Source organism: Liolophura sinensis, chromosome 1 (assembly GCF_032854445.1).
Source record: "Liolophura sinensis isolate JHLJ2023 chromosome 1, CUHK_Ljap_v2, whole genome shotgun sequence".
In the NCBI taxonomy this organism is placed as follows: domain Eukaryota; kingdom Metazoa; phylum Mollusca; class Polyplacophora; order Chitonida; family Chitonidae; genus Liolophura; species Liolophura sinensis.
Window position 1 is genome coordinate 41,978,008 of NC_088295.1, and position 27,811 is coordinate 42,005,818.

The 27,811-nt window shown below is 37.4% G+C and overlaps 1 protein-coding gene across 1 annotated transcript; it reads left to right on the top strand.

The window, feature by feature from the left end:
* The first annotated feature begins 135 nt into the window (after window positions 1–135).
* On the top strand, window positions 136–27,811 carry LOC135470135 (serine/threonine-protein kinase/endoribonuclease IRE1-like). The gene is made up of 22 exons (XM_064748904.1): window positions 136–388; window positions 9,547–9,655; window positions 11,379–11,415; window positions 12,083–12,225; window positions 12,762–12,890; window positions 13,730–13,772; window positions 14,001–14,059; window positions 14,459–14,518; window positions 14,753–14,939; window positions 16,692–16,773; window positions 17,847–17,985; window positions 18,562–18,833; window positions 19,578–19,701; window positions 20,555–20,645; window positions 21,017–21,146; window positions 21,586–21,745; window positions 22,076–22,269; window positions 23,012–23,153; window positions 24,076–24,203; window positions 24,924–25,047; window positions 25,550–25,617; window positions 26,732–27,811. Exons 1-22 carry the CDS (start codon window positions 284–286, stop codon window positions 26,897–26,899), a joined length of 2,694 nt encoding a protein of 897 aa, XP_064604974.1. The 5' UTR covers window positions 136–283; the 3' UTR covers window positions 26,900–27,811.

The window sequence follows — 27,811 nt, forward strand, 5'->3', positions numbered from 1 at the left end:
AAGGTAATAAAGGCTGGTTGATTAAGACCAGTGAATACCTTTGAAAGCAGAGTTTTTATGGGAAGGAGTTTTCGCTGAAAGCAGTTTGTAAGTGATCAACCGGAAGTGCTGATCTGTAGTTCCCGTCATGTTTCTGTTCTAGAGAAAAAAAACAATGTTACAGAATGGCGGAACTTGTTGATAAGTTTATTTGTTCCACACACCTTTTGTTCAGCTGAGAAGTTACTCGTTGATGTACGACATATGGATGGATTTATTGCTTAATTACCTGTGAACCAAGACAATGGTTTATCGGAGTGTACCTTGTGTTTTGTGGTCGTGGTGGTTGGTAGGACTGTTGACTGGCGGAGTTCTCGTGCTGACTGTCCAGCACGTGAAGGGAGGACAGGTAAATACAGTTGTGTAGAACTGCTTCGCACAGCATCTATACACTTATATCTAACAGGTTAGCTGGTCATGAGATCTGTCTGTTGTTGTCATGAAAGTCAAATCTGACGGTGTCACATGGCACGTGACACCGACAGACCATTTTACGTGGTCACAAATTTCACTGAAAGGGAAGCAACAAGGCCAAGTAAGCACATCCTGGCAAAAGCTGTCTTGTCTTTACAGGTCAGCCTGGCATGTTGTAAAACTGATAAGTGGTGTGACCACTTCGGTGGCCTAATGGCTGGACCATCTGCCTCAAAGTCAGGAGATTTGTGATCAAACCCGAGTCGGTTCATACCAAAGACTTCAAAAATGATACTTGTAGCTGCCTCGCGTGATGCTCAGCACTAATATGTTAGAGTTAGGAAACAGGACTGGTTGGCCTGGTGTCAGGATAGTGTGACACGGTGGGATGACATGCCTGGTGTCTTCTGCATGATACTTCAGTGGTGATAGCATGTTGGCAGCATAGACTTGCCATGCCATGAGAAGACACAATATAGTTACACAAACCGAAAGACTCCTTTGACATCATATGACTGATGTATTGTAAAGTTTGGCATAAAAACCCAAGTATTCATACATATGTTGAGTGATGTTTGCTGAATAATCAGAAGCATTGTAGTCTGTTGGGTAAAAATAATGTATCGCATTGCACAGGAAATTTTACACATCAAGTGGCAGTCGCTGTGATCGAATAGGCTCTCAGCATCTCCATTTATTAGTTTTACCTCAACTACTTTAGTCTGACTAAACTAGGCTTTCTGTCGGACCACTAAACTTTGCTGTAGCCATCTATTTGTCCTTGACCTGGACCAGTGGGATTAGTTGTAGTTAAGCATATACATGTTACAATAGCCAGGACAACCTTGCTGTTTGTTTATTGACAACATTCGCCCACCATGTCATTTATAGCTCAGATCACTAAGTGTGTGATGATAGAGTCTGTATCAGTGCTTGATTCGAAGGAAAGGCTCAATCACTCGCATCTGTGATCCAAATTTAAATATGTTACTTATCTCAACAGGTTTAGCTTTTCTTGGAACTTTTCATAAAGTAAGCTCAGTATGAGCCATAGTGGCTGTCAGATTTCTTTTTAGCTTACTCAGAAACAACTGGCCTATCGGAGTCGGCCTTGGAAGAGTTGTGACCATTATATTTCCATATAAAGAATCAAACTTACTACCATGCAAACAGCTTATGCTCTACCCACGTAAACATTTGAGCTTTGAGCATAGACAATAGCAAGCAGGTGAATGGAGGAAGCAATGGGTTGAGATGGAATAACTTCCCTTCATAGTAGTAAGAATCGGTGGTGCACTACTAGTATTTCTCTATTACATGCTGACCAAAACCAAAACACTCATTGCTTAAGGACACTTGGTATGTGAAATAAGTAACATATCTGTTCATTTTAGCAGTTAAATGTGCACCTCCAATATTTTTTTGCAGCGTCAGTTAACTGACACTTGGCTCCACAATTTTTAATTTTTATCTACGTTTTTGAGATGTCCATGTTACTGTATAAAATGTGATCAAAAATAGTTGCCAAACATTTTTGAGGTAACATGGTACAGTGGTACTTTTGATTAGAGATGAGAGATCGAACGTTAACTTATTTTCAGTGCTAAAATCATTGTTAAATACTTGTAACCAGAAAGCTTAATCAGAAATAACGATAAGACTGATATAACACATATTGGAGCTATGATGCGGTGCTATAGCTGTAGCAAAAATTTCCTAGCCATTACTCTAACTTGTATGAATGTTCTTGAGTTAAAGGCTGTTGTGCGAGGTTGTATAAATTCAGTCAGGGGCTTTTTCAGTTCTGCAGTATATCAATAAAAAAGGGTATTTAACAACATTTACACATTGATGCTATTATTGCCTGCGAGTGTTTTATTTTGCGTATTGCCCAGTTTCTCCGACAGGAGACATGATAAGTGGTGTATAATGGAGCTATGCATGAGTGTATACAGGAGTTATATGCCTCATATCACTCTTGGTTTTAAATAAGTTCACATCATACCTTTAAGACTTGAATTTCGTTTTTTCTGCTATGTAATGCCAAAGGAAATAGCAGTAGGGAGAGAGCTTAAATTATTGGCATCTACCACACAACAAGAAAGATCTATTCCTTCTCCTTTTATACAGAACAGACAAGGCCTTTTCCCTCATAGGCTCTGGAAATTTACATATCACCGTACCGCCTACAGGACATAGAATCAGTTTATTTAAGCGTTTCTTAATGTCACATATCTAAAAATTTGTATTCTACCATATCTCTGTGAAACGTTCCCAATAATCCTTATAAAAAGTAAATATACACAATACACATGACCTAATTATGTGCTATAAATGAATGAATGACTGTGGTTTAAGGCCACGTCGGCAATATTTCAGGCACATAGTGGCGAAATGTGCTAAGAAATAGCAAGGGCAAGTGTGCAAATTTCTTTCTATTTCCGACATGTACACATGTATGAATTATCACACAGAACAATCTTTTGTGCATCTAGGGCAATACATTTGACATTTCTCGAAAATATCACTGAGCTTGGAACATTTTGTTGACATCAAAAGTAAAAGGATACCAATTTTTCCAGAAAAGTCCAAAATGTTCTTCTAGGGATACAAAAGGTCTGTATTGTGTCTTAATTTGTGTTGATAGGTGGACAGTTTTAAAAAGTTCTGTATTTTCTACCCAATGCCATTGTTCTACAAGAAAAAAAGATTTGCTGTGCTTCTCCTTGATAATGTACAAGTACAATGTATTGTATACATTGTTAGCTAAATTTTTGTTGTTAAACTCTAACTAGTCTGGTAATGAGGCATAATCAGACAATTTTCTACTGGGGTTACAGGAGTACATACATGTATCTATAATATGTCTTCAGCCATAGATGAGTTTTGACCAAGATCCATGTACATTCAGTCACAGATATGGGCTACTTGTACATGTAATTGTTCAATCTTTTTTCACGTGTTTTAAAAATATTTATTCATACATACTCTAAAAGTGTTTTTCTGTGTATAATGATAAAATTACACTTTTTCGAATGTAGTTTTGTCTCTAAAAGCAAAGGAAAAATGTGCATAAATTGCACTAGAAGTTGCTGTTTTTTTATGTGAAAAGGTTGAGGAATTAGGGTATATCAGATGTATGCATGAGGATAATCTGTTGAAAGTACTTCAACTTCTATAGACCGGCCCGGATAGCACAGTTGGTAGAGCGTCCGCTTTGGGACCAGTAGATCCAGGATCAATCCTTGATCGAGTCACACCTAAGACTTTAAAAGAGGAAGTTGTAACTTCCTCGCTTGGTGTTCAGCATGAAGGGGATAGTGCAACGACTGGTTGACCCGTAATGGCTTGGGCGGTGCGGCTTACTTGCCTTCGGTAAGTCGTCTCAGTGAAGCAGCACTAAATAAAAGAGCGGTGGAAATCCGTCCTGCAACAAGGAGGCACATTACACGTACATTCACCCTAATGATTCCTTCGTCGTCATGTGACTGAAAAATTGTTGAGTACGAGGTTAAACCCCAAGCACTCACTCACTCACTCAACTTCTATAGTTGTTTCTAAAAGTTTCAAAACAGTTAACAATTTCTAACAGTTTGATACTTTTTCAAAACCAGGCCGACAAATAAAGATTTATTTCCTGATTTTAAAGAAATGTCGAATGGTTATATTTAATGTATCATACATGCAGAAGCATCTTTGAACCATATGCTCAAGTGACACATCCGTGTGTCCCTGTTCAGATGCTCCACATAGTCATAAAATAGTGTTTGTTTGTTTGCTGTGAATTTTTTTCCGCTTCAGAGCTTTTCACTTTCAAATTTCAGTGTGAGCCAGAATAATAGGAAGTTAGGTTTTTATCAGATATATCATCAAGCCTAAAAACTACCCTGGGCTGCCTATGTTGAAACTCTCCCCTCAGGGGAGAGAATCTCTCATGGACATCCTCGTCTTTTAACTTTGTCAGAGCTCAAGATAGATGTACATGTACATACCCTGGATGCCCCACTAGAGCATACATGTACTATAATACAACGTTTAACACTATACAAAATGTTGTGCACACTCTATGCACAGATACACTGGGCTTATTTTTGATTGCACAGTGTTCATATTTCTCGTGACCCAAAAAGAGATGTGCTTAATTAATGATGAATAGGAGTTCATTTGGTCAAAGGTTTAAACAGTAGATTTGCTTATTCAGTGTACTGAATTTGAAATGATGTGGGCTTGAGATATTATGCATTAAACATTTAATTGTCTTTAATATATGTAGTAATGTTCTATAACCTGTGTAAACATTGGTATACAATTGATGTAAATATCTATGTACAGTATCTTTTGTACATGTACACTGTAATATCCTGATTTCATTTGTAAGAAAGTCATATTCGACATGTATACATGTAGTTACAATGTATGTGGTAAGCTACAGATTTTCTGATGGTACATGTACATATATTTGCATGTGATCAAGGTCTTTAAATAGTATAAAAATGCCAAAAGCAATGAAGTGATAAGGTAGATGTTAGAGCATGTGATTATGGTTTAACATTTTGATGCTCTCGTCATGCCCCATGTAGTAAAACTTCCACATAGGATGTTGTGAGACTGTGCCATATGACTGAAGTAAACAAACCCTTCAAAAGATATACAAGACTAAACCATCTGTTGCAGGCCCTTATATCGGACATTTAGCCAATTTTATTTATAATTGTCATCTTAGCATGACTCCTATAGAGTTTAAATGGTACGTGATTAAAATAATGATCAACCAAGAGCATGAACATTGTGGGTTTTTTTTTTAGATTTATTGGGTTAGTGGCCAGTGGGGAATTCTGCTTGATATTATACATGTATTTTGTAGGAAAACCGGAATTTACCAAGTCAATTCAGTTGACAGTACCCATTTTAAACTGGTGATCAAGGAAATATTTTAGGTAATAAAATATATTCTTAGGCGCGAATTATGATTTTTTTTCCGGACTACCTACTGTATTACGGCAACATTTTAAGCCTCCTAACTTTGTTCTCTGAATGGGCTTAATTTGTGTGTGTACGTGGGTCTTATTGAAAGTCAAATCGCAATATTTAACAGTATTGTATTCATGTGTAAGGCTTTTTTCTTCCATGAAAAGACCATCTTACCTCTTGTTGCATGAGTACTTTTGACATACACATTAGATAAGGTTCAACCTCCAGACTGAGTGTGTTGTGATATTCACCCGCTATCGTATGCATCCATTCCATGTATCACCTTCTTTGTCGAAACCAGTCGCTATTGAAATTATCATACATCGGTTTTTCTATTGCATAGATTACACTTTTCATGCTTTGTGCTATGTATACTCACCCAGTCTTAGCTGTAGCTTACACTTGTACATTGACATGTATGCTGAATATGATTTAAGTCATAAGTCTGCAATGTACATAGGGCCCCACCAGGCTAACTGCATCTGTCACAATTTCCTTAGTACGTCATCAATTCAGTTACCTGTTCAAATCCAACTACCTGTACCTGTGATTGTGTTATATAATCAATGGGTTTGGATCCGTAGGTTTCTCAGCTGTATGTACCTTTCCTTATTGCTGTCATATACATGTATTCCATAATGGGAAAACTTCATACACAACGTGTAGGGATATAGATACTGATCATACGTGTGTATACATGTGTGTCTTAAGTGCCCTAGATGGTCTGCCTTAGCCTCACGAAAGAGATGTACCTTCAAGTTTTGGGTAATACTTAATTTAAAATAGAAGCCATGACTGTAACCAGGAATATGCATGCTGTAATACATCTACATGTAAAATGTCACATGTACACACAAGTATACGTCACACGTACTGTCCTGTAAAATATTAGCTGTAACATTCAGTTCTGTGTGAATGTAGGGGTGTGTATGTTAGTGGTTGAAATCGTGAAAAATGTTGAATTCCTTTCATTATGCATATAGTAGATTGTGATGGGAACTGGAAAGATGGATAAAAATGAAAACCATCAGAGGATTCTGAACTAGTGAAGATTGAGTTAAATTCAAACCCAGAGTTGGCATAAAATTGAAAACACTTGTTGTCTTGCTATGTTTAAAAAGTGTTACAGGCAAAGTAATATTCTTAACTGAATACAGGTGACAGAGATCCACACCTAGATTCTGTTGATGAGAGGCTCATAGTTTAAGTACAGTCTCCCCTCAAACCCAGCCCTCTTCCCATTGACCACTCAGGTCTACCCTGTTTTCATACTACACATGTTTAGCTCCCATTTTCACTCAGTTGAAATTATCAGAAAAAATTTGTAGCCAATTTTACACATATTAAAGGATCATCTTTCAATCTGTATTATTTGTTAATTAAAGCATTACCGGTTAAATGACAGATTGACTGAGCATGTACATATAATTCTTTGTTATGCATGATTTGTTTCGAAAAATATAGGGCATGTATAAGGTACATGTACATTGATAGGTGTGCGAAACCTTTGAAAACGGTTTTTTGATTTAAATCATGTTACGCAGCTGAAAATTCTCTCCCATTTTAATATCTGATTTACATTTACACAGGCTTCAAGGTGTCTTACATGATTATTCATCCATAGCATGGCTGTGTGCGTAACAAGCAGTGAGAAGAGATGTAAACATTAAGCTATAAGTACTGCTGTAAATCTTCCACCTTTTCAACCACTAAAGCACTTGTTTAAAAGTTAAATTTATGTATATAGTTCTTATCAGATTAATTCTCTACACCCCATAGTTCTCTCAGAATGTTTCAAAATTCTGATTGCAGAGGTGATTGACAAGGTTGAAGAATTTGGAACGTGTCCCTGGAAAACAAATATACAAGATCCAAATTAGTACTAGTACATGTGCATACTTTTGATACATGTAATCCTTTAGGCTGTAACTTTTTGGGTGTTGTTTGATTGTGTATTCATAACTTCAGGTTATGCGTTCACATAAATAACGTGGCAGATATGCATACAAGTACATGGTCAGTTCTAGTCAAGTGCAGAATGCTTTGAATTGCTGTCCCTCCAGGGCATGGACTTGCAGCTCTGCACATGCACTTTAATGTGATCTATGCAGATGTACATGTATGGATATTATTTTTGGAAGTTCAACAGACCCACCAGAACAAAAACAGGTACTAGGTACATAGTGTATCCATTTATGTTTTCATAGCAACATTGCACTGCCCTCTGCCAGGCAAATGCAGTTGGTTTTTTAACCACTGCTGCAGGTTGCAGGAGCATGCACTATCAAATACAGTTTTTTCAGGCATCGTTGGTGTCTTTTGGATTTACCATTGTTTCAGCTCCAAAGGTGTGTATGTTTTACATGTTCTGTGGTTCATTTTTTATTTCTAGTATTTGCATAATTATGTGCTGAGGTCATCATATTTTCTACTGCATATGCAACTGTGGAAACTTCAGTGGTAAGCAGTGTTTCGCTTTTTGTCCTCCACCAGTAACTGAGAGCTAGGGTGGGGCACTTAGAAGGTCACGCTATCCCTCATTCCGTCATTCTGGCAGTCAGTCATTCAGTTGTGCGAACACTCTGACCAGTTGCCTTCAGTCTTGGAACGTGTTATTAATGAAGTGACATTAATGAATGGATGTCTGGAACTGGTTTTCAGCAATATTCGTAAAACAATATGAACTACTCAGCCATCTTTGTGTTCCAGACATTCATGATGTCCAGACAGTGATTCCAGATCATTGTGACCAGTTGCCCTCAATATTGGTCATTGGTACATACATGTATGTCATCAATGAGAGGGAAGCTGGCGGTTTGTTTTAAGCTGCATATATATGTGTGTAGAAAAAACAATACATGTATGTCCATTAGCTGGCCCGTTGCTCGCTAACATTTTGATCGCAATGACACATTGTCAGATAATCGGACATCTGCCTGTGTATGTGACTGATGACTTTCTTTCTGTACTCTGGTAACTATGACTACATGCTTAAGAACTGAACATGTACATGTATATACAAATTGAACATTGACATGTTTTGCTATTGTTAGGCAGGAAACATGGACCTCAACATTTTATTTCTGTTATTACCTTTTTATGCTAATTTACCAACAGAATAAAATATATTTTAAAATTTCCGACAGCTGTCTTAAACCTTGCAATTTTAACACTGGTATTGAGGTGTTTATGTTCTACAGAATTGTCATGGTACATGCACATGCAAGTTTTCCGAGACATAGAGTTTGCATTGATGTTTTACTCCCTGCTGATCGAGGAGGCTGATACGACTTTTTATGGATGAAAGAACACTGAGACTCCAGCTGATCTCTACATGGGCTCTACCCATACGTGCAAAAGTTGCATGTGATAATGCATGTGTTTAAATTTGTAAATGAGCTTTACAAACATTATGGTGATTTGTTGGACGGTGTGGAAATATCCATATTTATGATCTCAGACATTTTAAATGGGCCTTTGGTTGCTCTCTGGCCTTTTTAAGTGTGAACGAGGACATTCACGTGATACGTTCATCTGATAAGGATACCTGACCTATTACCTTCCACAGCTTGGTTTTGAACAACTCCTGAGTTTCCATGTGCTATGAAGTGATCATCACGTACCTCTGTACATTTTATATGGAAATCTTACAGCTTTTCTTTTCGAGTCTTATGGACAATTTACGTGTATGTCCTGCTTTTTAAGCTGTGTTTACATGTTTTAACGTCGAGTCAACCCATCAAATTTGACAGATCGAATGACTTCAGGGCATGCGCCATTTCGTGCGATGGTAGCATTTGACAGATCACATTGTCTGAAAGACGGCTTGTGATAAAGACATTTTTTTTCCAATTTTTATTCCACAAGTCATATTCACGAGTCGATACGACAAATTGCATTGTCGAGAATGTAGATTCATAAAGGGTGTCTGAAACACATCTCTCTTGCTAAACCTAGGACAAATATTGGGATTTATTTTCAGTTGGATGTTCTGTATGTTTCATCTGAAGTTACTCTTTGCCAGAAATTGTGAGAAGCATAATTGCAGGGGGATACAATTGGCAGACACATACACAGTTGAATAAATTACATCTATATTATATTATATCCTTGTCATTTCAGATCAACCCCCTGACAGTCTATGACTCCCTGCTGTTTGTATCCACTCTGGGGGGATCATTCCATGCTGTCAGCAAAAACACGGGCAAGATAGTCTGGTCACTAGACGAAGGTGAGATGGCATATCAAACTAAATGTTAAAATACATGTACTCATCACTCGTTTGCCTGCTGTTAGTTTTAAACATGTACCTAGTGAAATATTCTCGAGTCAAATAAATAAAATAAAAAATGAATAAATTAAAAAACATGTACCTGATGTATGTTCCTTATGTAGACCTAACTTGGAAGGATTATTGATACGTAATATGACAAAGTGTCAGTTGGTGGCTCACACATGTACGTGTAACTCCAGCAAGTTTATCCATTATTTGCGTTGTCATTTCTGGTCAGATATAGACTGTGGGTTAGGTGTGGATAGTTTTGTTGACATTCACTGTTTATGTGATGATCCTCGAGGGAATAAGGCTGCCAGGTTTCAGTTCAGTTTATTTGTGTCATTAAAGTCCAAGCACAACTGTAGAATTTTTAATCCATTCATAGAGAACAATCCACTACCCTCACTCTTCACGCATTTGTTCTTTGAAGCAGTCGTAAATTACGCCAGGCGTAACTTCCATGACAACGCATAATAAAGAGATATGTCATTACTGTAAATCTTCAACCTTTTCAACCACTGAAGCACTTTTTTCTGTTGAATTTATGCAAACAAGTTATTTGAAAATGATGCTAAAGATGATTTGTTTGTTTCATTAATGATGTGAGCTTCATAAAACTGTGTCAGTTGTTTCCCTTCACCTCATTGTTCTCTCAGAATGTTTCAGAATATTGGTTGCAGAGGTGGTTGAAAAGGTGAAGAATTAGGGTATGTTAAATGTGCTTTTGTAGAATGGGACCCTTGGGCCTAGGTGACAACAAGTGATATAAAGTGCCCCTAGGGCTGTCTGTGTCTGGTGTGTGACATTTTTTAAAGACCGCTTCTCTTCCACTGATATGGCGTACATGTCCGTGACAAACTTATTGAATATTGTGTCCAGCAACATTCAGTTACCCCCTTGGAGAACTTCCTAATTTTTTTTTTTTTTTTCAATTCTGTTCATATTATGGGTTAGAGGTGATTGAAGTCATGACTCAAGTGTTCATAAGTACATTGTAGCCATCATTTTTGATAAATTATTTGTATGTGTATAATGTTTGTATATTTTATGTCTGGTGTTGCTTTGATGATAAAAAAACAACAACAACAAATAATACAACCTTAGATGTTTTGGAAGATGGTGGAAATAGACCTAACCAACACCAGCCATGCTTTGTTACTCTATAAATAAACTTTTAGCCTGAAATTGTTGTGAAGCCATTGAATCCGGAATATTACAGAAACCAGAAACACTATGTCACGGCACTCGCACTCTATGCACAAATGGCTGAAAGACTAAACAGAGATCATGCAATGTCATAGGAAATAACTGTGCTCCTGGGTTATAGAAATAAGCTGCTCCTGGTTGGCTAAATCTGATAAGATGGCGGCGCTTTTGATTTTATCAATGAGTGCATTTGAGCTTACTTTGAGGCACGATATCTTGGTTATGCAAAACCACAGGAATGAAAAGTTTTGCCTTTTAAACGTTATGTGGGATATGATATCATTGTGTACATGCATTTGATCTGGTGTATTTTAAGAGATGCATTTAAGGCCTCAGGTGTTTACCAAAGACTTTGCTGCATTTGAAAGCTACTACTGCTGTTTTATGTTGGGTAGATTTGGTGGCACAATTGCAATCATGCTGTGATCAATACTCTATTTCAGATGAAACGATTGTGATTTTCTATTTTCAGAACCAGTGATTCGGATCCCTATTGATCACACATCAAAGTAAGTGTCTGGTGTAAGACTGATTATTGTACCCATTCTGACATTTTACTAGCTTTTTTTTAGTTACCCCACACTTAAGCTAATAGAGAGAAATATTAATTTGGGTCTGTCCATCTGTTCGGCTTTGGTTTTCAGACAGGAACTGCCTCAAATGTTGTCTGATTCTGATCAAATTTCACGTGAATTCACTTTGTGAATTCTCAGATAGGTTTGAAATCCAACCCAATCTGTATGTAAGGTTTGCATATGTAATGTTTTCATGAATTCTGACAGGTTTTTCCTGTCAACACAATAAATGCTTCTAATATCATCCAGAACTGGTAAAATTTTGCACGGAAAGCTTGTTTTTGAATCTCAGGGAACAGAAGACAGAGCTTGAAAACCAGCTTTATCCTTTCACAAGTTCTGCATATTTAGGGTTGGACACAAGATAATTCTCTGAATTGCTTGCTCTATATAATTTTTACATGTGTTTTTTTTGGGTTTTTTTTTTTCTATTTGTGAGATCCTGTGTGTTGTCCCTTTGAGGATTTTGTTTATGTACATGTAGTTGCAGCTGTTATAAAATATTATAAAGCAAACATGCATGTAACTACACAGTGATGTATAATATTAAGACGTTTTTCCCAAAGAAAGCCTTCATTGACTGTATATTAATCTGTTACAGATTGACATTTTTGCCTGACCCCAAAGATGGAAGTCTGTACGCTATGGGAACTGGGGTAGAAGGACTAAAGAAACTACCGTTCACTATACCAGAGCTGGTGACGGCCTCCCCTTGTAAAAGCACAGATGGCATTCTTTACACTGGTAAGTTTGTGTTGGTCAACACTTGGTCAGATTAAACAAAGCGATTTCTGACTCAATACAACATTTGAAATGTGACTTTATTATTTGGGGTTATTAAGATTTTGACCACCTCATTGATGTTATCAAACTGTCATCTTCCTGGACCAAAAAGGAAACATTGTGACGAGCTTTTAAACTTTGACTTAAATCAGAAATGCCTTTGTGAAATCATACTGTCCTAAGCTAAAATTATCTTATTTTTACTTCCTGTAAGTTGCAGGCAGCTGGGAAGATTGTCTACATATTACCCTTGTTTCATAAGCTTGGGTAATGATATGTACAGGTAATCCAAGACAGCATCAGAACAAACATATTCCAAAGATTTGAGTAAAGTGAAATATATTTTTTGCAAGTAATGATAGGAATGGTTAAACTGAAGTGTGGAAAGCTCAACCAAAATATTATAATATGTGATCTCTAGAGAAACCCTAAATTCCGTACTTCATTTTCTGTGGAATAACATTTTCATGTTATTCATTTTCTTCCTTTTCTCTCAGGCCACAAGAAAGATTTGTGGATTGCTGTTGACCCAGTAACAGGAGACAAGCTGGAGACACTAACCTGGGATGGCTCACAGAAGGTCTGCCCATCATCCAGTGACAACGCCATCTATATTGGCAGGACAGGTAACTCTGTTACTGATGATTAACATATGGGTATAATGGTATACGGGACTTCTGCAATCCAAATCAAAAGTTTTGCCAACATAATCAGTTTAAATTTTTAGCTCACCTTAGGAAGTAAGGAGAGGTATTGTGAGATGTTGTCAGATGTTGTTGGCGGCGATGTTGGTATTGGTGTCCAGTTTAGTTAAAATTTTTGGCCAGTCGTAGCATTGCAGTGGCCACCCATAGTACATAGATGATCAATCATCGGTAGCAATTTATCAAAAACCAATCAAGTCCTTTACCTCATAGCACAACATTTTGCTTGGCTATTCACAGAGTTGCAATTGCCTCCCATAGTACATGGATTGCCAAATGCACTTTCATTTTGCGTATCAAAGACCTTTGTAGTTAAGTCATGCACGAACACAGTATCTGTTACCACCACAATGATGTTCAACTCCATAACACACGAAGGCACTGCTTTGCAAGCCCTTACGCATATGATAAACAGTCATAGTTGTGACAATATAATAACTTTGGTCTTTCGTGTTGATTTAATGACATTAGCAGTCATTCTACTTTTTTATGGTCACATGACTTAAATATTATGCAGTTTTACAAAGTGCTGAATAAGGCGTGCTACTGGTACTCCCTTGTTATTTTTTTTTGAGGAAATTGGATGAGCTAGAGTTATGAAAACTGTTTATTTATGATAAAGACAACAAGCTTAAATATAGTAACTAATCACTGAGGGTGCTGGGAAGCATTTCTGAATGTATTTTTTTAATGTTAGTAGTATTGCAGTGCATATATTCCTGTAATATAACATCATTGAAAAGTGATTGTATTATTTCCAGAGTATACCATTGTCATGTTTGACAGCAAGACAAGGGAAAGAAGGTACAGTTTTTTTTTTTTTTTGGTTTTTTTTTGTCATAACATTGTTGTTTTGTCATTAGAATCATCAGGGATGATTGTGTCAGATAAATTTCTTGTATATATTGGAAGTATCCGTATAAATATGCTTGTGTTATGATGGTTTATATAATCACATATATCATTTATATATATGATGTAATATATAATAATAGTTGCTTATTGAAATATATTTTTTTTTTTTTGTTGCAGGTGGAATGCCACTTTCATGGATTACTCATCTCATGTTGCAACAGATGTGGCTGATTACAGTATGTATCAAACACCAACACACATTTTAGTTAACTGTTTCAGTAATTATAAATAGAATTTTTATTGTTATTCATCTGGAATTTAATTTATTTCCCATTTTATAAAGAACACTTCATCCTAAAACCTGCTAACTTATGAATGGTATAATTTTGACATTTAACAAAAGTGGTAATTTTGTTATCATCATTTTTTTGAAATTTTTATTTATTTATTTTAATTTATTTATTTTTTGATGTGTTGCACAAAATTGTCAGCTTCTGATTCCTGAACAGTTTAATTGTAAATAAAAGAGAAACTAATATGAACAGACAGAATGTCTCCACAAATAGTAATGGAATACTGGCATAGTTTGTAATTGTGCTGATCATTCTTACTTCATGAACCAATTTGTTTTCTAGGGTTGAAACATTTTACAGCCAGTTCTACAGGATTAGCGGTTACTCTTGATACAAAAACTAGTAAGTCATTCTACATAGTCAGAACTATTTTACTTTTCAGATATAGTAATTTTTATATTGCTACCAGTACTTCCATGTATATGAATTCTGTTAAATGTTAACTTTGAATATTTTAAAGACTATGTTACTTAGACATGAATATTTGAACATGTGAAAATACTTTTTAACTGTTCACTGTTTCTTGACAGCACCATAAGCTCCACAGATTCAGACACAGATCTTGTCTCATTGTAGGTGAGGTTATGTGGCACCAGACCTATGGCTCCCCTGTGGTAGCGATGTACTCTCTAGGGGCAGACGGACTACAGAAGGTGCCGTTCACCAGCTTTGCCCCTGAGACTCTGGAGCACCTGACCGGTCAACTCTGCTCCACGGCCTGGAGGCAGCGATTCCTGGAGCATGGTAAAGAGCAGAAATTCTAGTAAGTACAGCAATGGAAAATGGAGATTATTAATACACACAGAGAAACTGCAGTGCATTTACTTAGGCAGATTTTATAGAATGCAAACACAAACTCTCGTGCGTACAGAGATAGAACATTTTCTGAGTACGAAAACGGAAATTCTATTAATGCACAGGCACAAACTATAGTGCCATTATATGTACATGTATGTACTCAGGCAGACCTTCCAAAATGCAAAGAACAGAATTATACAAGAACGCAAATTCTAGTGAGTACAGAGATAGAACATTTTCTGAGTACGAAAATGGAAATTCTATTAATGCACAGGCACAAACTATAATGCCATTATATGTACATGTATGTACTCAGGCAGACCTTCCAAAATGCTAGAACAGAATTATACAAGAACGCAAATTCTAGTGAGTACAGAGATAGAACATTTTCTGAGTACGAAAATGGAAATTCTATTAATGCACAGGCAGAAACTATAATTCCATTATATGTACATGTATGTACTCAGGCAGACCTTCCAAAATGCTAGAACAGAATTATACAAGAACGCAAATTCTAGTGAGTACAGAGATAGAACATTTTCTGAGTACGAAAATGGAAATTCTATTAATGCACAGGCAGAAACTATAATTCCATTATATGTACATGTATGTACTCAGGCAGACCTTCCAAAATGCTAGAACAGAATTATACAAGAACGCAAATTCTAGTGAGTACAGAGATAGAACATTTTCTGAGTACGAAAATTGAAATTCTATTAATGCACAGGCAGAAACTATAATGCCATTATATGTACATGTATGTACTCAGGCAGACCTTCCAAAATGCAAAGAACAGAATTATACGAGAACACAGATTCTAGTGCGTACAGAGATAGAACATTTTCTGAGTACGAAAATGGAAATTCTATTAATGCACAGGCAGAAACTATAATTCCATTATATGTACATGTATGTACTCAGGCAGACCTTCCATAATGCAAAGAACAGAATTATACGAGAACACAGATTCTAGTGCGTACAGAGATAGAACATTTTCTGAGTACGAAAATGGAAATTCTATTAATGCACAGGCAGAAACTATAATGCCATTATATGTACTCAGACAGACCTTCCAAAATGCAAAGAACAGAATTATACGAGAACACAGATTCTAGTGAGTACAGAGATAGAACATTTTCTGAGTACGAAAATGGAAATTCTATTAATGCACAGGCAGAAACTATAATTCCATTATATGTACATGTATGTACTCAGACAGACCTTCCAAAATGCAAAGAACAGAATTATACAAGAACACAGATTCTAGTGCGTACAGAGATAGAACATTTTCTGAGTACGAAAATGGAAATTCTATTAATGCACAGGCAGAAACTATAATGCCATTATATGTACATGTATGTACTCAGGCAGACCTTCCAAAATGCAAAGAACAAAATTATACAAAATATATGTCTGGTGTCTTCAGCATGATTGATACTTCAGTAGAGGCATGGACTGCCACAAGAGAACGTAAAAAAAACATACATACATACACACTAGATGTGATGTGTCCAGAAACCGTAATTATGGTTGTTTATCTGTCAGTTAAAAATATTAAAGTCAACATGTGATTAGAAATTTTAGCCTGGACAGATAGAGAGTTTGGAGTAGTTTTAAAACAGAACTGAATACACCGTTTCATGTAGGGTACTAGTATACCAACTAGTATACCAGATGAAGAATGAATTAAAATAAAATTTTGTGATATTTATTTCAGCCCCACTCTATATGTTGGAGAGTACAAGTATGGTTTCTACGCCTTGGCCTCATTGGTGGATGAAGAGACAGTCACTGTAGCTGTACGTTTACATGGTTATCTCTCTCAGACTACCCTAATCCCTCAACCTTTTCACATATGAAAGAGCAACTTTCAGTGCAATTTATTCATTTTTTTTTAATTTGATTTTTGAGACAAAACTACAGGGATTGGAGTGGCTGGTTTCAGGGCTTCACAAAAAGTAGAATTTTATCAGTCAAAACAGAATGGTGCCTTCAAAATATGCTTGAATAAACAACTTGCAAACATGGGAAAAGCTTGAAGAATTACAGTACTGTATTTCACGTAAAATTTAGCAGTTTTCTAGTGACACATTTTGCTTGATTCTAATTGATTCATCCACCTCATATAATTATTTAAGAGTTGTTTATGAAGTTTGATTAATTTCTTATCAGAAAACTTAAGTGTTGAGATCAAAAGTTTCCTTTTTAAAGCCTTTATGTGTTTTTCAAAGTGCATTTTTGCAGGCTAAACTTAAGGGGAAATACAGTATATGTACAATAGCCAGACAGGTAGCCAAATTGCTGTTAGAAGCGGTAGAATTTATCCAGTTCTCTTTTACATGTTAAATCTGAAATCCCTTGTCACACATTAAACTGACAGATTGGATTTAATTTTGCAAAAAGATGAAATGAATTCTGCTGATTGTTTAACTAATGCTTACCGATGTCACAATGAGTATCTAAGAGATATTGGTGCAAAACTAAATGTGGACAAGATAAACCAGTTTCAGAATGTGCATGCACATGTCGCTGTGTGTGGTCATTTCTGGCTGACTTTTCTGACCACCTATTCATCTAATTGAATTTACTGCCTTCCAGGGCCTGACCTAGGGGCGTGTTTGCACCAGTCTATAGGATTCGGGGTTGAGAAGTTAGGGATAACATTATCATATTTTTGTGTTCTTTGCATCTATATAGAAAAGTGTTGAAACTGACAGCCAAATTATTCAGCTAGATTAAACCCTGCTTAAGTGTATCATTAGGTTTTGATTTTTGTGTTATGCAATGTACATATTAGTTGAATATTCTTAAGGTTGTTATAAAACATCAGTGAAATTAATTCTTCCATTGCATATTTCATTTGTGTTGTCAGCCCCGGCAGACAGGCCCCCTGCTCATTGATGGCCCCAAAACCACTGGTGATAAAACAGTTCAGGAAGAGACAAAACCTCGACAAAGCACCATCATCACAACACCCACAGTCTCTCAGGAGAACAACCTACTCCTCTTAGGTAACCCACCCCTAAACATCTGTGCAGAAAAGCCCTGTATCACTATTATTGTGTGATCAACTGGGACATAGGTGTATGTATTGAGGTAGTTCAGCAACAAAGTTACATTTCCAAATGTGCAAAAGTACCAGTAGAAATAAATTACAAGATTGTCCTGGATGTAAACTATGAACTTGCGTTTTGTGTGAGTGGGTATTTACATGTAGCAAGGATGAAGTCATACAAATGTTGACAGCTTTGTTGTTGTGCATTTGGGTATTTGACATAATTTAAGTTACAATGAAAGACAAAAAGTTTAATGTACATGTAGTGTCTTCAAATAATTTAACTGAGGGACTTTTGGATGAAATCCGAGAGAAGTTTTGTATCATTGCTTGTGTTAAGAGGTCACTAAATAATTCATGTCTTACCATCATCCTGGTTTCCTCCCACCATAAAGCTGGCCGCCACACTTTTATCATCATTAGTAGGTTAAATAGCTGTTTTTGTAGCGGTTTTCAGAAAATCTTATTTGTAGTTAGATTGTTTTCTTGTTTTTTGGGGTTTTTTTTTAACTATTTGAATATTTTTTTGTAGGTTACCATGAAGTTCCAGAGTTATCTAAGGCATTGATCTCTCGGCGACTGGCCGACAACTCTCAGAAGACGGAGAAAGTCATCCTACCTAACCAGCTGCCCTCATCTGTGAAGGACTCGGAGAATGTGACTGTAGTGCGAAGAAACCTGGCCAAACCACATGGTCACTATCTTGGCACACTGATGCATGACCTAGGGACCGACCCCAAATTCACGATCACCATCGTCATTCTCATCATCACTATCATCTCCTTCATGTTCATGTTCTCAAGGGTGAGTCTTAACGCTAGTGTGAGGTTGAATGCTAGTGTGAGTCTTCATGCTAGTGTCCCCTTTAAAGCTCATGCCAGTAGTATGCTCGGTATATTCATACTTATGTGGTACCTGTGCAGTGTTTTGGCGTGGCAATTCTGAGAACTCAGAAAAAGTTTAAACTGTCAGCAGGTAGATGTTAGTAAATGTATATACTGTTTGTCTTATTGACCCAGTTTCAACACAGAGTAATATCATTATGGCTTGAAAGATAATATTCTCTGGTGTCTTTGACTTAAGTAAATCATCTTTTGATACAGTTTGTCATCTAAATGTAATGTTGAACAAACGACAGGTAAATGTATGAAAGATGTGTAAAACCCAAGATGTGCTGTTCATTTATTAACATAAATTTGAATACGATGTTTCTTCCTTTCAGCAGATCATTGCACTATTATTATGGACTGGTGTTGTTGGACAATAAACCTTAATTTTGTATTTATCTGTGTAAAGATGTCATCTGGTTGGAAACCAGATTTTACTGCTTCAGCTACAGCTTTAAGTCAGGAGATTTGTTAGGTACCTGGTGAAGTGTGGTGGTGTACTCCAACCACTCCTGTCTCTCACCCATAAACTTGACTACAGCCCTCTACATGTAGGTGAAAATATTCCTGAGTACAGAATTGAACACCAAGCACATGAATATATGGGTGTCGTTTGGCCAGGCACTGTTTGATAATATATGTTGTGTATTGAAATCCAAAGAGAACAGAGCACTCAATCAAGATCTTGTTAGAGAAACAGCTGGAAGAAAACAAGAGGCAACAGCAGAGGTCCATGCAGACCTCAGCTAATGGCTATATTACAGGCGCTTCTTCTGGCATGGACGGTAAGAACACTGAGCATGGCTCAATTTTACGGTCTCTGGGGTGTAGGGGATGATACACAGAATGCCTTGGGGGGGAAACACCCCATAGCAGATCTGTAAAAGTCAGGTTTAGGTTTATTATGGGACAGGGTCTGTTTACAAAACAGTCGCAAGGCTGTATCAGGAGACTTTTCTTGGGTAAGTACATGTAAGTCTAGTTTGGTTGTCATGAAGAAGCTAAATTTGGTCATGGTAAAGGGAAATAATTTAAACTTACATTTACGGAATAAGGAGACATTAAAACAGTTGTAAAACTCTTAAGACAGGCATCATGTTGCACATGTACAATAGTATATATTTGCCTCTCCTGTGATCAGAGTATATTCCTAACCATTGATATAGCTCCTAGGACTTTAGGAGTGTAAAAAGCAAAAATCTGCTAGACTTATCACAGCACGGCTCAAGTATCCTGCTAATCCATAGCATTTAAAACTGAAGTTAGTATCAGTTTTGAATCTTATTACACTTTGAACAAGGTGGCTGAGCAGTTTGTTGTGCCAGTGCAGTATCCTGTGGCGCTATAAAAGATGATGATATTCCAAACGCTCTCTCTCTCCTAATTAACTGAGTATTAGTAGAGGGTGCAGCCTTTGTGCCTGGATTGAGAAGGCCTATATCAACGTGGTGCATATTTTTGGCTAGATTTAGCTACGACTTGAATCTTATGTATGTGGAGTTCACGTACCTTTCAAGATGTTTTGCATACCAAGTACGTGTACTGTAGTCTTGTTTGTTTCATGAGGAGATTGCTTGATCAGAATCTACCACTGCCTTCTAGGGGCCATACTAGAGCTGCATATTTCTTGTGTTTTAGAAGTACCACCTGGGTTCTGTCAGGTGGGGAAAATCATGTATGACCCCAAAGATGTTCTGGGCCATGGCTGTGAAGGAACCTTCGTCTACAGGTAAAAAAAAAAAAGAGAAGAAAACTTCTTCCTTTAACTTTTTCAGCCCAAAATATTAAAACAGGATAAGTTGGGGGTGAGGTTAACCTTTTAAAGCAAACTTCTGTAAATTTAAATACTCAAAAGTTGAAGAAACATCATTGATCATAAATCAATCATATATCATACCGGTAAATGAGTAATTGACTGATGTTTTAATTGCTTATTAGACAAGCTTTAACATTTTAGTTTGCAATAAGGAGCTTGTGAGCTCCTGTGTTATGTAAGCAATGGATTGTGATAAATGCTTTGCACAATAAATGGCACCATCTTGTAAGTGAAGAATTTAGTAAATAAAATGAATTTCATGAACACATTGGCTCACATTACAGGGGAAAGTTTGACAATCGGGATGTGGCTGTGAAGAGACTGCTGCCTGAATGTTTTGGATTTGCTGACAGAGAGGTGGAGTTGTTGAGAGAATCTGATCAACATGCTAATGTTATCAGATACTTCTGTATGGTGAGTGAGAAACTACTGTTAGCCGTATTAAGCATGTATAACAGCTGTCAGTTGTCATGTATAACAGATGACGTCAGTTTCTGTACACACACACAATAATTTAAACTGCTCAGCTAACTAGTAACTACATGAAAACTTTCAGAAGTTCAGTTTTTGACATCAGTTGAAAGTAGTCCCACATGAATTACAATTGTGCTCCCCACCATCGTAGCAGACCTACTTCCATCCCGAGCTTCATTGCCTCGTCTTTAAAACCTGTTCTCGTCAGGATATGGCTGAAAAATTGCTAATGTGGCTTTTAGCCATAATCGTTTGTTCATTGATTCATCCATCCCGAGGCAGGTCAAGGGTGCTCCATGTTTGAAGTGTCCCTGATGCCCATATTCTTCTGCTGTCAGCCCTCTGTATCCTCATCCCATCTGTGTGTTGTGTATTTCAGGAGGCAGACTCTCAGTTCCGCTACATAGCCCTGGAGTTGTGTGCAGCGACCATACAGGACTATGTGGAGCAGAAACCCATCTGTCCTCCAGGCCTCGATCCCTTCAAGCTCCTCTACCAGGCCATGTCAGGGCTGAACCACCTCCACTCACTCGATATAGGTACTTAAAAGCCATACTTGGATATTTATGTAGTTTGACCCAGGTGACATGTCAACACCAGTAGTTTTTGATTTACATATTTTATTGTGAACATTGTAGGCGTAGGAGTTTCTTCTGTGGTGGCTTCCGAATGATGCTTAAACCAGATGTGCTCCTTGCCACTCAGCCAATTTTAATCCGACTGAAATATGGTTGAAAATAAGTAGAAAAGAAGAACAAAGGATTTTCTGTTTATTAACTGGATTAAGCTGAGTTGTGAAGATTGAGGTTGTATTCTTTAGTGGTTTTGCAATGCTTGTCACCTTTCTTATCATTCTCTTATCTTTGCAGTACACAGAGATATCAAACCTCATAATGTCCTGATATCATACCCCAATGCTAAAGGGGAGGTAACTGCGATGATATCAGACTTCGGGTTGTGTAAGAAGCTGGTGGCTGGGCGACGTTCCTTCTCGCGTCGCTCTGGGGCTGCTGGAACAGAAGGATGGATCGCTCCAGAGATGCTAGATGAGGAGCAGAGGACGGTGGGTGTATGAGGGAAATTCTGATTGATTTTAAGCTCTGTCTATTGAAGTCATTGAGCGCAATGGCAACATGAAGTGAAGCTTATGATGCTGATTGTGTTGTGTGATGTTGATTGAAGACTTCGTGTCTTTCATCACTATGGTATGCATATCAACCAGAAAATGTGGATGCAAAAGTATTTGTATCAATCCTGTTGTCTCGCTTTCTCCTGTACTGTTGCTAATAGTCAATTTTGTGACATGAAGTGTGATCAGTTGATGGATAAAGTCGACTTAATTGGTATTAAATTTAGCGACAGTTTGTGCCATGAGATCAAATAGTAGTTTCTTAAAATTCATGTATGTAGGAGAACAGAAGACATAAGATAATCAAAACCTTTCAGTTTTACCAGACTTTCCAACTCTACAGTTTGTTTGCTTTTCAGAGGAAAATTATTTCCAAAGGCTTATTTCCAAAAGTGTGATAAATTTTTGAAGTTAACATTTTCATTTCATGAATACAGTCACTCCTCATAATTAGGCAGTTTGCAAAGAACAGTTTTGGACTTAGACTGAACTACTATGAATGACTAGAGAGTACCTTGTAGTTACACACAATAGTGTATAGTGTGTGTGAAATCAGCCATTTTTTCTCTATCATAACATCACTACCCCTTAGCAAGTCCAGAACACTGACAACTGCTTTAAGAAAGGGAGTAATGTAGTAAATATGTTAAAGCTTTATGTATCATTTTCTTTGTAGACTTGCGCCGTTGATATTTTCTCCATGGGTTGTGTGTTTTACTACGTGCTGTCCAAAGGAAAACATCCTTTTGGGGATTCACTGAGGAGACAAGCAAATATACTTAGTGGAGAATACAACTTGGACCACTTGTCCAAAACAGGTAAGGGATCATATGTTGGATTGGTTGTCAGATTTGAACACACTTTTGAGCTTTTTTATGCCTTCACATTATTGTACTTATGTTAGGTCTTGAGCAGTCATCACACCAGTCACCTCAGCGTTAGAGCAATCCTCACACAAGTCACCTCAGCGTTAGAGCAATCCTCACACCAGTCACCTTAACGTTAGAGCAATCCTCACACCAGTCACCTCAGCATTAGAGCAATCCTCACACCAGTCACCTCAACGTTAGAGCAATCCTCACACCAGTCACCTCAACGTCACTGCCCTTGGTAGCATTGTTGTGGAGAGTTTGTAGTTGATCACAGTGTTTTGCTGACTAGTTCATATTGTGTTGAAAAGGTGAAGAATGTGAATATGGAACAGCTTCTGGCCAAGTTATCAAGATTTTGTCTTTCGGTAGTAGACAGTAAAGCAGTTATGGCCCTTGGCCAAAATAGGCATGGAAGGATATACAAGGTATGGTTTAAATTCTGACTCTTGGCATGGAATTTGTGGATTTCCCAGCTTTCAGTATTTGTGGGGCTTGTGGCTAACAATAAGCAGTTGAAAAAACTTGGTCATCCATTAAGGATGGCTTGTTTTCCTCCAGTATGGTGTGCATGTCTGTATATCACACATTGGAAAGTTTCCTAGTATCTTGCCAAATGTCAGTGGTTTTCTCAGGGCACTCCAGTTAACTCCACCCATAAACCGACTGTCATAATGTAAGTAAAAATTTGCATTAAACAACAAGAAGTAAATAATTAGATGAGAGGCGAATGATAATGTTTAAGGTTTCCATCAAATGTTCAGTGGACAGCAGTCATGTTGTGCATAATACTTACAAAAGAAGTGAATGTGTAGACCTGTACATGTGTTGCATTTATAAATAATCACCTTTTCTTTTCTTTTCTCTTCAGATGAATATGTCAGTCGCTCCCTCATTGAACAGATGGTGTCATTTGACCCTTTGAAACGACCTTCAGCCAAGGTCATTCTCAAACATCCATTTTTTTGGAGTAAAGAGAAACAGCTCATGTTCTTTCAGGTGTGTTGGCATGAGAGATTTCTCTGGATTTAGTTTGATAGTGTTTTGAATGTTCACAGAGCTTAAGTGAATTGTGATGAATGTACATGTAATTGTGAAACATAACATAAAACTGAAGCTAAAGTTGTGATGTTCCCTGTTTATGTGTTATATCTGTCTTGACATATATATAATTTTTTTTGCTCTGTGGGATTATGGTGGAACAACTAAAATAGGCTATTACATTTTGGTCTATGTTAGCCCAACACCTTCTCACATTTATTCCACCGGCCCCGATAGCACAGTTGGTAGAGCACCCACTATGGGAGTGGTAGATCCAGGGTCAATCCTGAATCGAGTCACACCTAAGACCTTAACAGAGGAAGTTGTAACTTCCTCGCTTGGCGTTCAGCATGAAGGGGATAGTGCAACAACTGGTTGACCCATATCAGTATAATGGCTCGGGTGGGGCGGCTTACTTGTCTACAGTAAATCGTCTCAGTGAAGCAGCACTAGATAAAAGAGCGGTGGAAATCCATCCTGCAACAAGGAGGCACATTAAATGCATTCTAAGGATTCCCTGTCGTCAAATGCTGGAGTATTTTAAATCTTGGTTGAAGTGATATGTCAGCCTTATTCATACATTGTGGTGATGTGTGGCTTATAAATGCATTGCTTATCATTGTTTTCTGGACTTCTGATTGACACGCAATTACCAACAGAAAACAATATTATTTGCAGGATGTGAGTGACAGAATAGAGAAAGAACCAGAAGATTGTGAAGTCGTAAAAAGATTGGATAGGGGTGGAGCCAATGCTGTGAAATATGACTGGAAAGATCACATATCAATAGAGCTACAAAATGGTAAAGTAGATTGCTGTTACTTTTCAACCTGTGGTCATTTCATACTTTGTTATATGAGTGCTCTGGATGGTTCTGAAAACAATAATATGTAAATATCAACCAGCCAAGCTTGATGTACGAAACGAATTTGTGGATGTATAAAATTCAACCAATCGCACAGACGAGTGAGGGCTTTTTGTGAAGGATTACCTGACCACTTCAAAAGAATTCAACACAGTTCAGCACGTTTTTGCTATCACCCTAACTCCAAACCAAATCAGCTGTTTGCAGTTATAGGTGCTTGGACTGAAGCAGTTTGATTGGTTTAATGAGTAGAGATTTCTGGCCAATGGGTGGTAACTTACTAACAGCATATTTGTTTCCATGAATTTCTGTAAACATACAAACATGTTGAAATTAACGAGTGTACAAAACATGATGAAACTTCAATTCAAGCACAAAAAATAATTTCCATGCACGTGTATGTACCCTCATGTCAAATGTCTTTTTTTCTATGCTTCAGACCTGAGGAAGTTTCGCACATACAGAGGGCACTCAGTCCGTGATTTATTGCGTGCGATGAGAAATAAGGTAAAGCCACACAGCCGATTGGCAGTGCTGATCATGTTTAGCCTTAATAACATTTCAAAGGCACAATATAATGAATCACCAAACTTTGCCCCAAAACATAATTTTTTGTAAAATGTTACTTTTGGTGCAATAATTTTTCCTGTAGGATGTCATCCCACCTTTCAATCAAACCTCATAATACATGTACTTTCTAAGGCCACTGGAATCAGAATTGGCATGATTATTTGTCATTTATAACATTGCTATCATAGTTTGACTGCAGCAGAGAAGTTTTTAGTTTATTGTGTGTGAAGCTTAAAATTGTATGAAACGGTTCTGTGTCAAATTCCAAGTAAAACCAGAAGAAATCCATATATTTGAAGTGGTTAATTTGTAATAGCAAATTACATTTACTTGTTCATTATGAAACATGAATGATAAAACATTTTATTGTTGTTGATCAGTTGTGTTTTTGAGGCATGTTCACTTTAAAATCCCTCACTAGTCCAAAGGTATAGAGTACCACACTTCAAGCCTTTAGACCGGCCCTGATGACTCAGTTGGTAGAGTGTCCTGAGGTGATAGATCCAGGGTCAATCCTGGGTGGGTTCATACCTAAGACCTTAAGAGGAAGTTAACTGTGTAAAAGTTAAGAGTAAATTGTCTCAGTGAAGCAGCACTAGATAAAAGAGCGGTGGAAATCCATCCTGCAACAAGGAGGCACATTACACGTACATGCACCCTATGGATTCCCTCGTGGTCACGTGACTAAAAAAATGACTAAAAAAAAAGTACAGTGTTAAACCCTATGCACTCAATCACTCACTCAATCACTCAAGCCTTTAGTTCTGGACTATGAAGGTTGGTAGTTCAAATCAAACTTCTGTGTCCTTCATCTTCTTATCACCTATTTTTCTACACTCATAAACCTTATTGCGACCACGTCAGTCAAATAGTAGTTGCTGGTTTGGGCCATGTGGTTATGAACTCAGAACTTCTTTCCCTGTTTCTATGGCAATACTCTTATGTCTTAAAATTGTCTACCTTCTGCTTCAGAAATACTACGATAGGCTTTCTTTTTGTCTGTATCCATGGCAATGTTTGTATGTCTTATAGCTGCTACTTGCTGTTTCAGAAACATCACTATAGGGAGTTGCCTGAAGATGTGAAGAGGTCACTGGGTTCAGTTCCAGATCAGTTTGTGGAATATTTCACGTCGCGTTTTCCCGCACTGCTCACACACGTGTATGAGGCTTTACGCTGCTGCAGCAGTGAGCGCACATTTCATCAATACTACACTTAACGGGCAGAGAAGACTGCAACATCAGATGTACTGGTGTATACTAAACCATAACTTAATACCACTCAGTGGGAATCTTCACAGTCGTGCAGACACAGAAGTGGATTGGAAAGCAAGGTTTTAATATTTCTTCATGGATATTTGCAGAGATGTGTGACAGAATGAGTGAACATGACATCATAGGATCTTTTAGATGCTTCAGTTAAACTGCCACAGGATGTGTAAATATTGTTCCATGGATTTTCTCAAGTTGTGTTTCAAGATGGCTGAACTTTATTTCACAGATTTTGCACACAAGAAAGTGAAATATGTGACAAGTTGTGTAAATATTACTTCATGGACATTTGCTGAATCTTACAGACTCAGCAGTGATGTATGGCAAGGTGTTTATATGATTAACACTCTAATAATGAAGATGTGCAGTAGGTCTTTTTTCTCATTTGTTATCAAATTACTTCTGTTGTGAAACAAATTGTGGTCGCTGATTTTCTCCAAGATGTGGCATACAGCTCTGTATGCTGGGATACTTTTGAAACAACGTGAAGAAAAGACCAGCTCAATATACTAAGAGGTCTGTTAAAAGGTTAATTTTGGAAAGTACTCTAACCTACCTGCAACGTCTGTATGCTGGTGCCCCTGGTGAGAAGTGCTTTTTGTTTTTAATTCACTGAACTGAACAAACCATTTCACGACTATAACTCACCGACTTATAACTTCAGCTATGCACACTTTTAGTATGTAGCTCGGAGAAGTGCTCCAAAACATGTCTACTTCATGTTTGATCTGAAAAAAAAAGGGAATTGGTTTGTGGAACTTTTTGCAGTGAAGCAGTTATACACTGCTACATTGGTGTTGCCGCTGGTGTTAACATTAAACATGATTTTGTACCTCTTTTATAATATAGGTTCCAATGGC

Excerpts from the sequence above, each read along its gene's own strand:
- LOC135470135 (XM_064748904.1), top strand. The coding sequence starts at position 284 with ATGGTTTATCGGAGTGTACCTTGTGTTTTGTGGTCGTGGTGGTTGGTA. Across the intron at positions 18,834-19,577 it reads TCATGTTCATGTTCTCAAGG|AGAACAGAGCACTCAATCAA; the intron begins GTGAGTCTTAAC and ends TGAAATCCAAAG. Across the intron at positions 24,204-24,923 it reads AACAGCTCATGTTCTTTCAG|GATGTGAGTGACAGAATAGA; the intron begins GTGTGTTGGCAT and ends TATTATTTGCAG.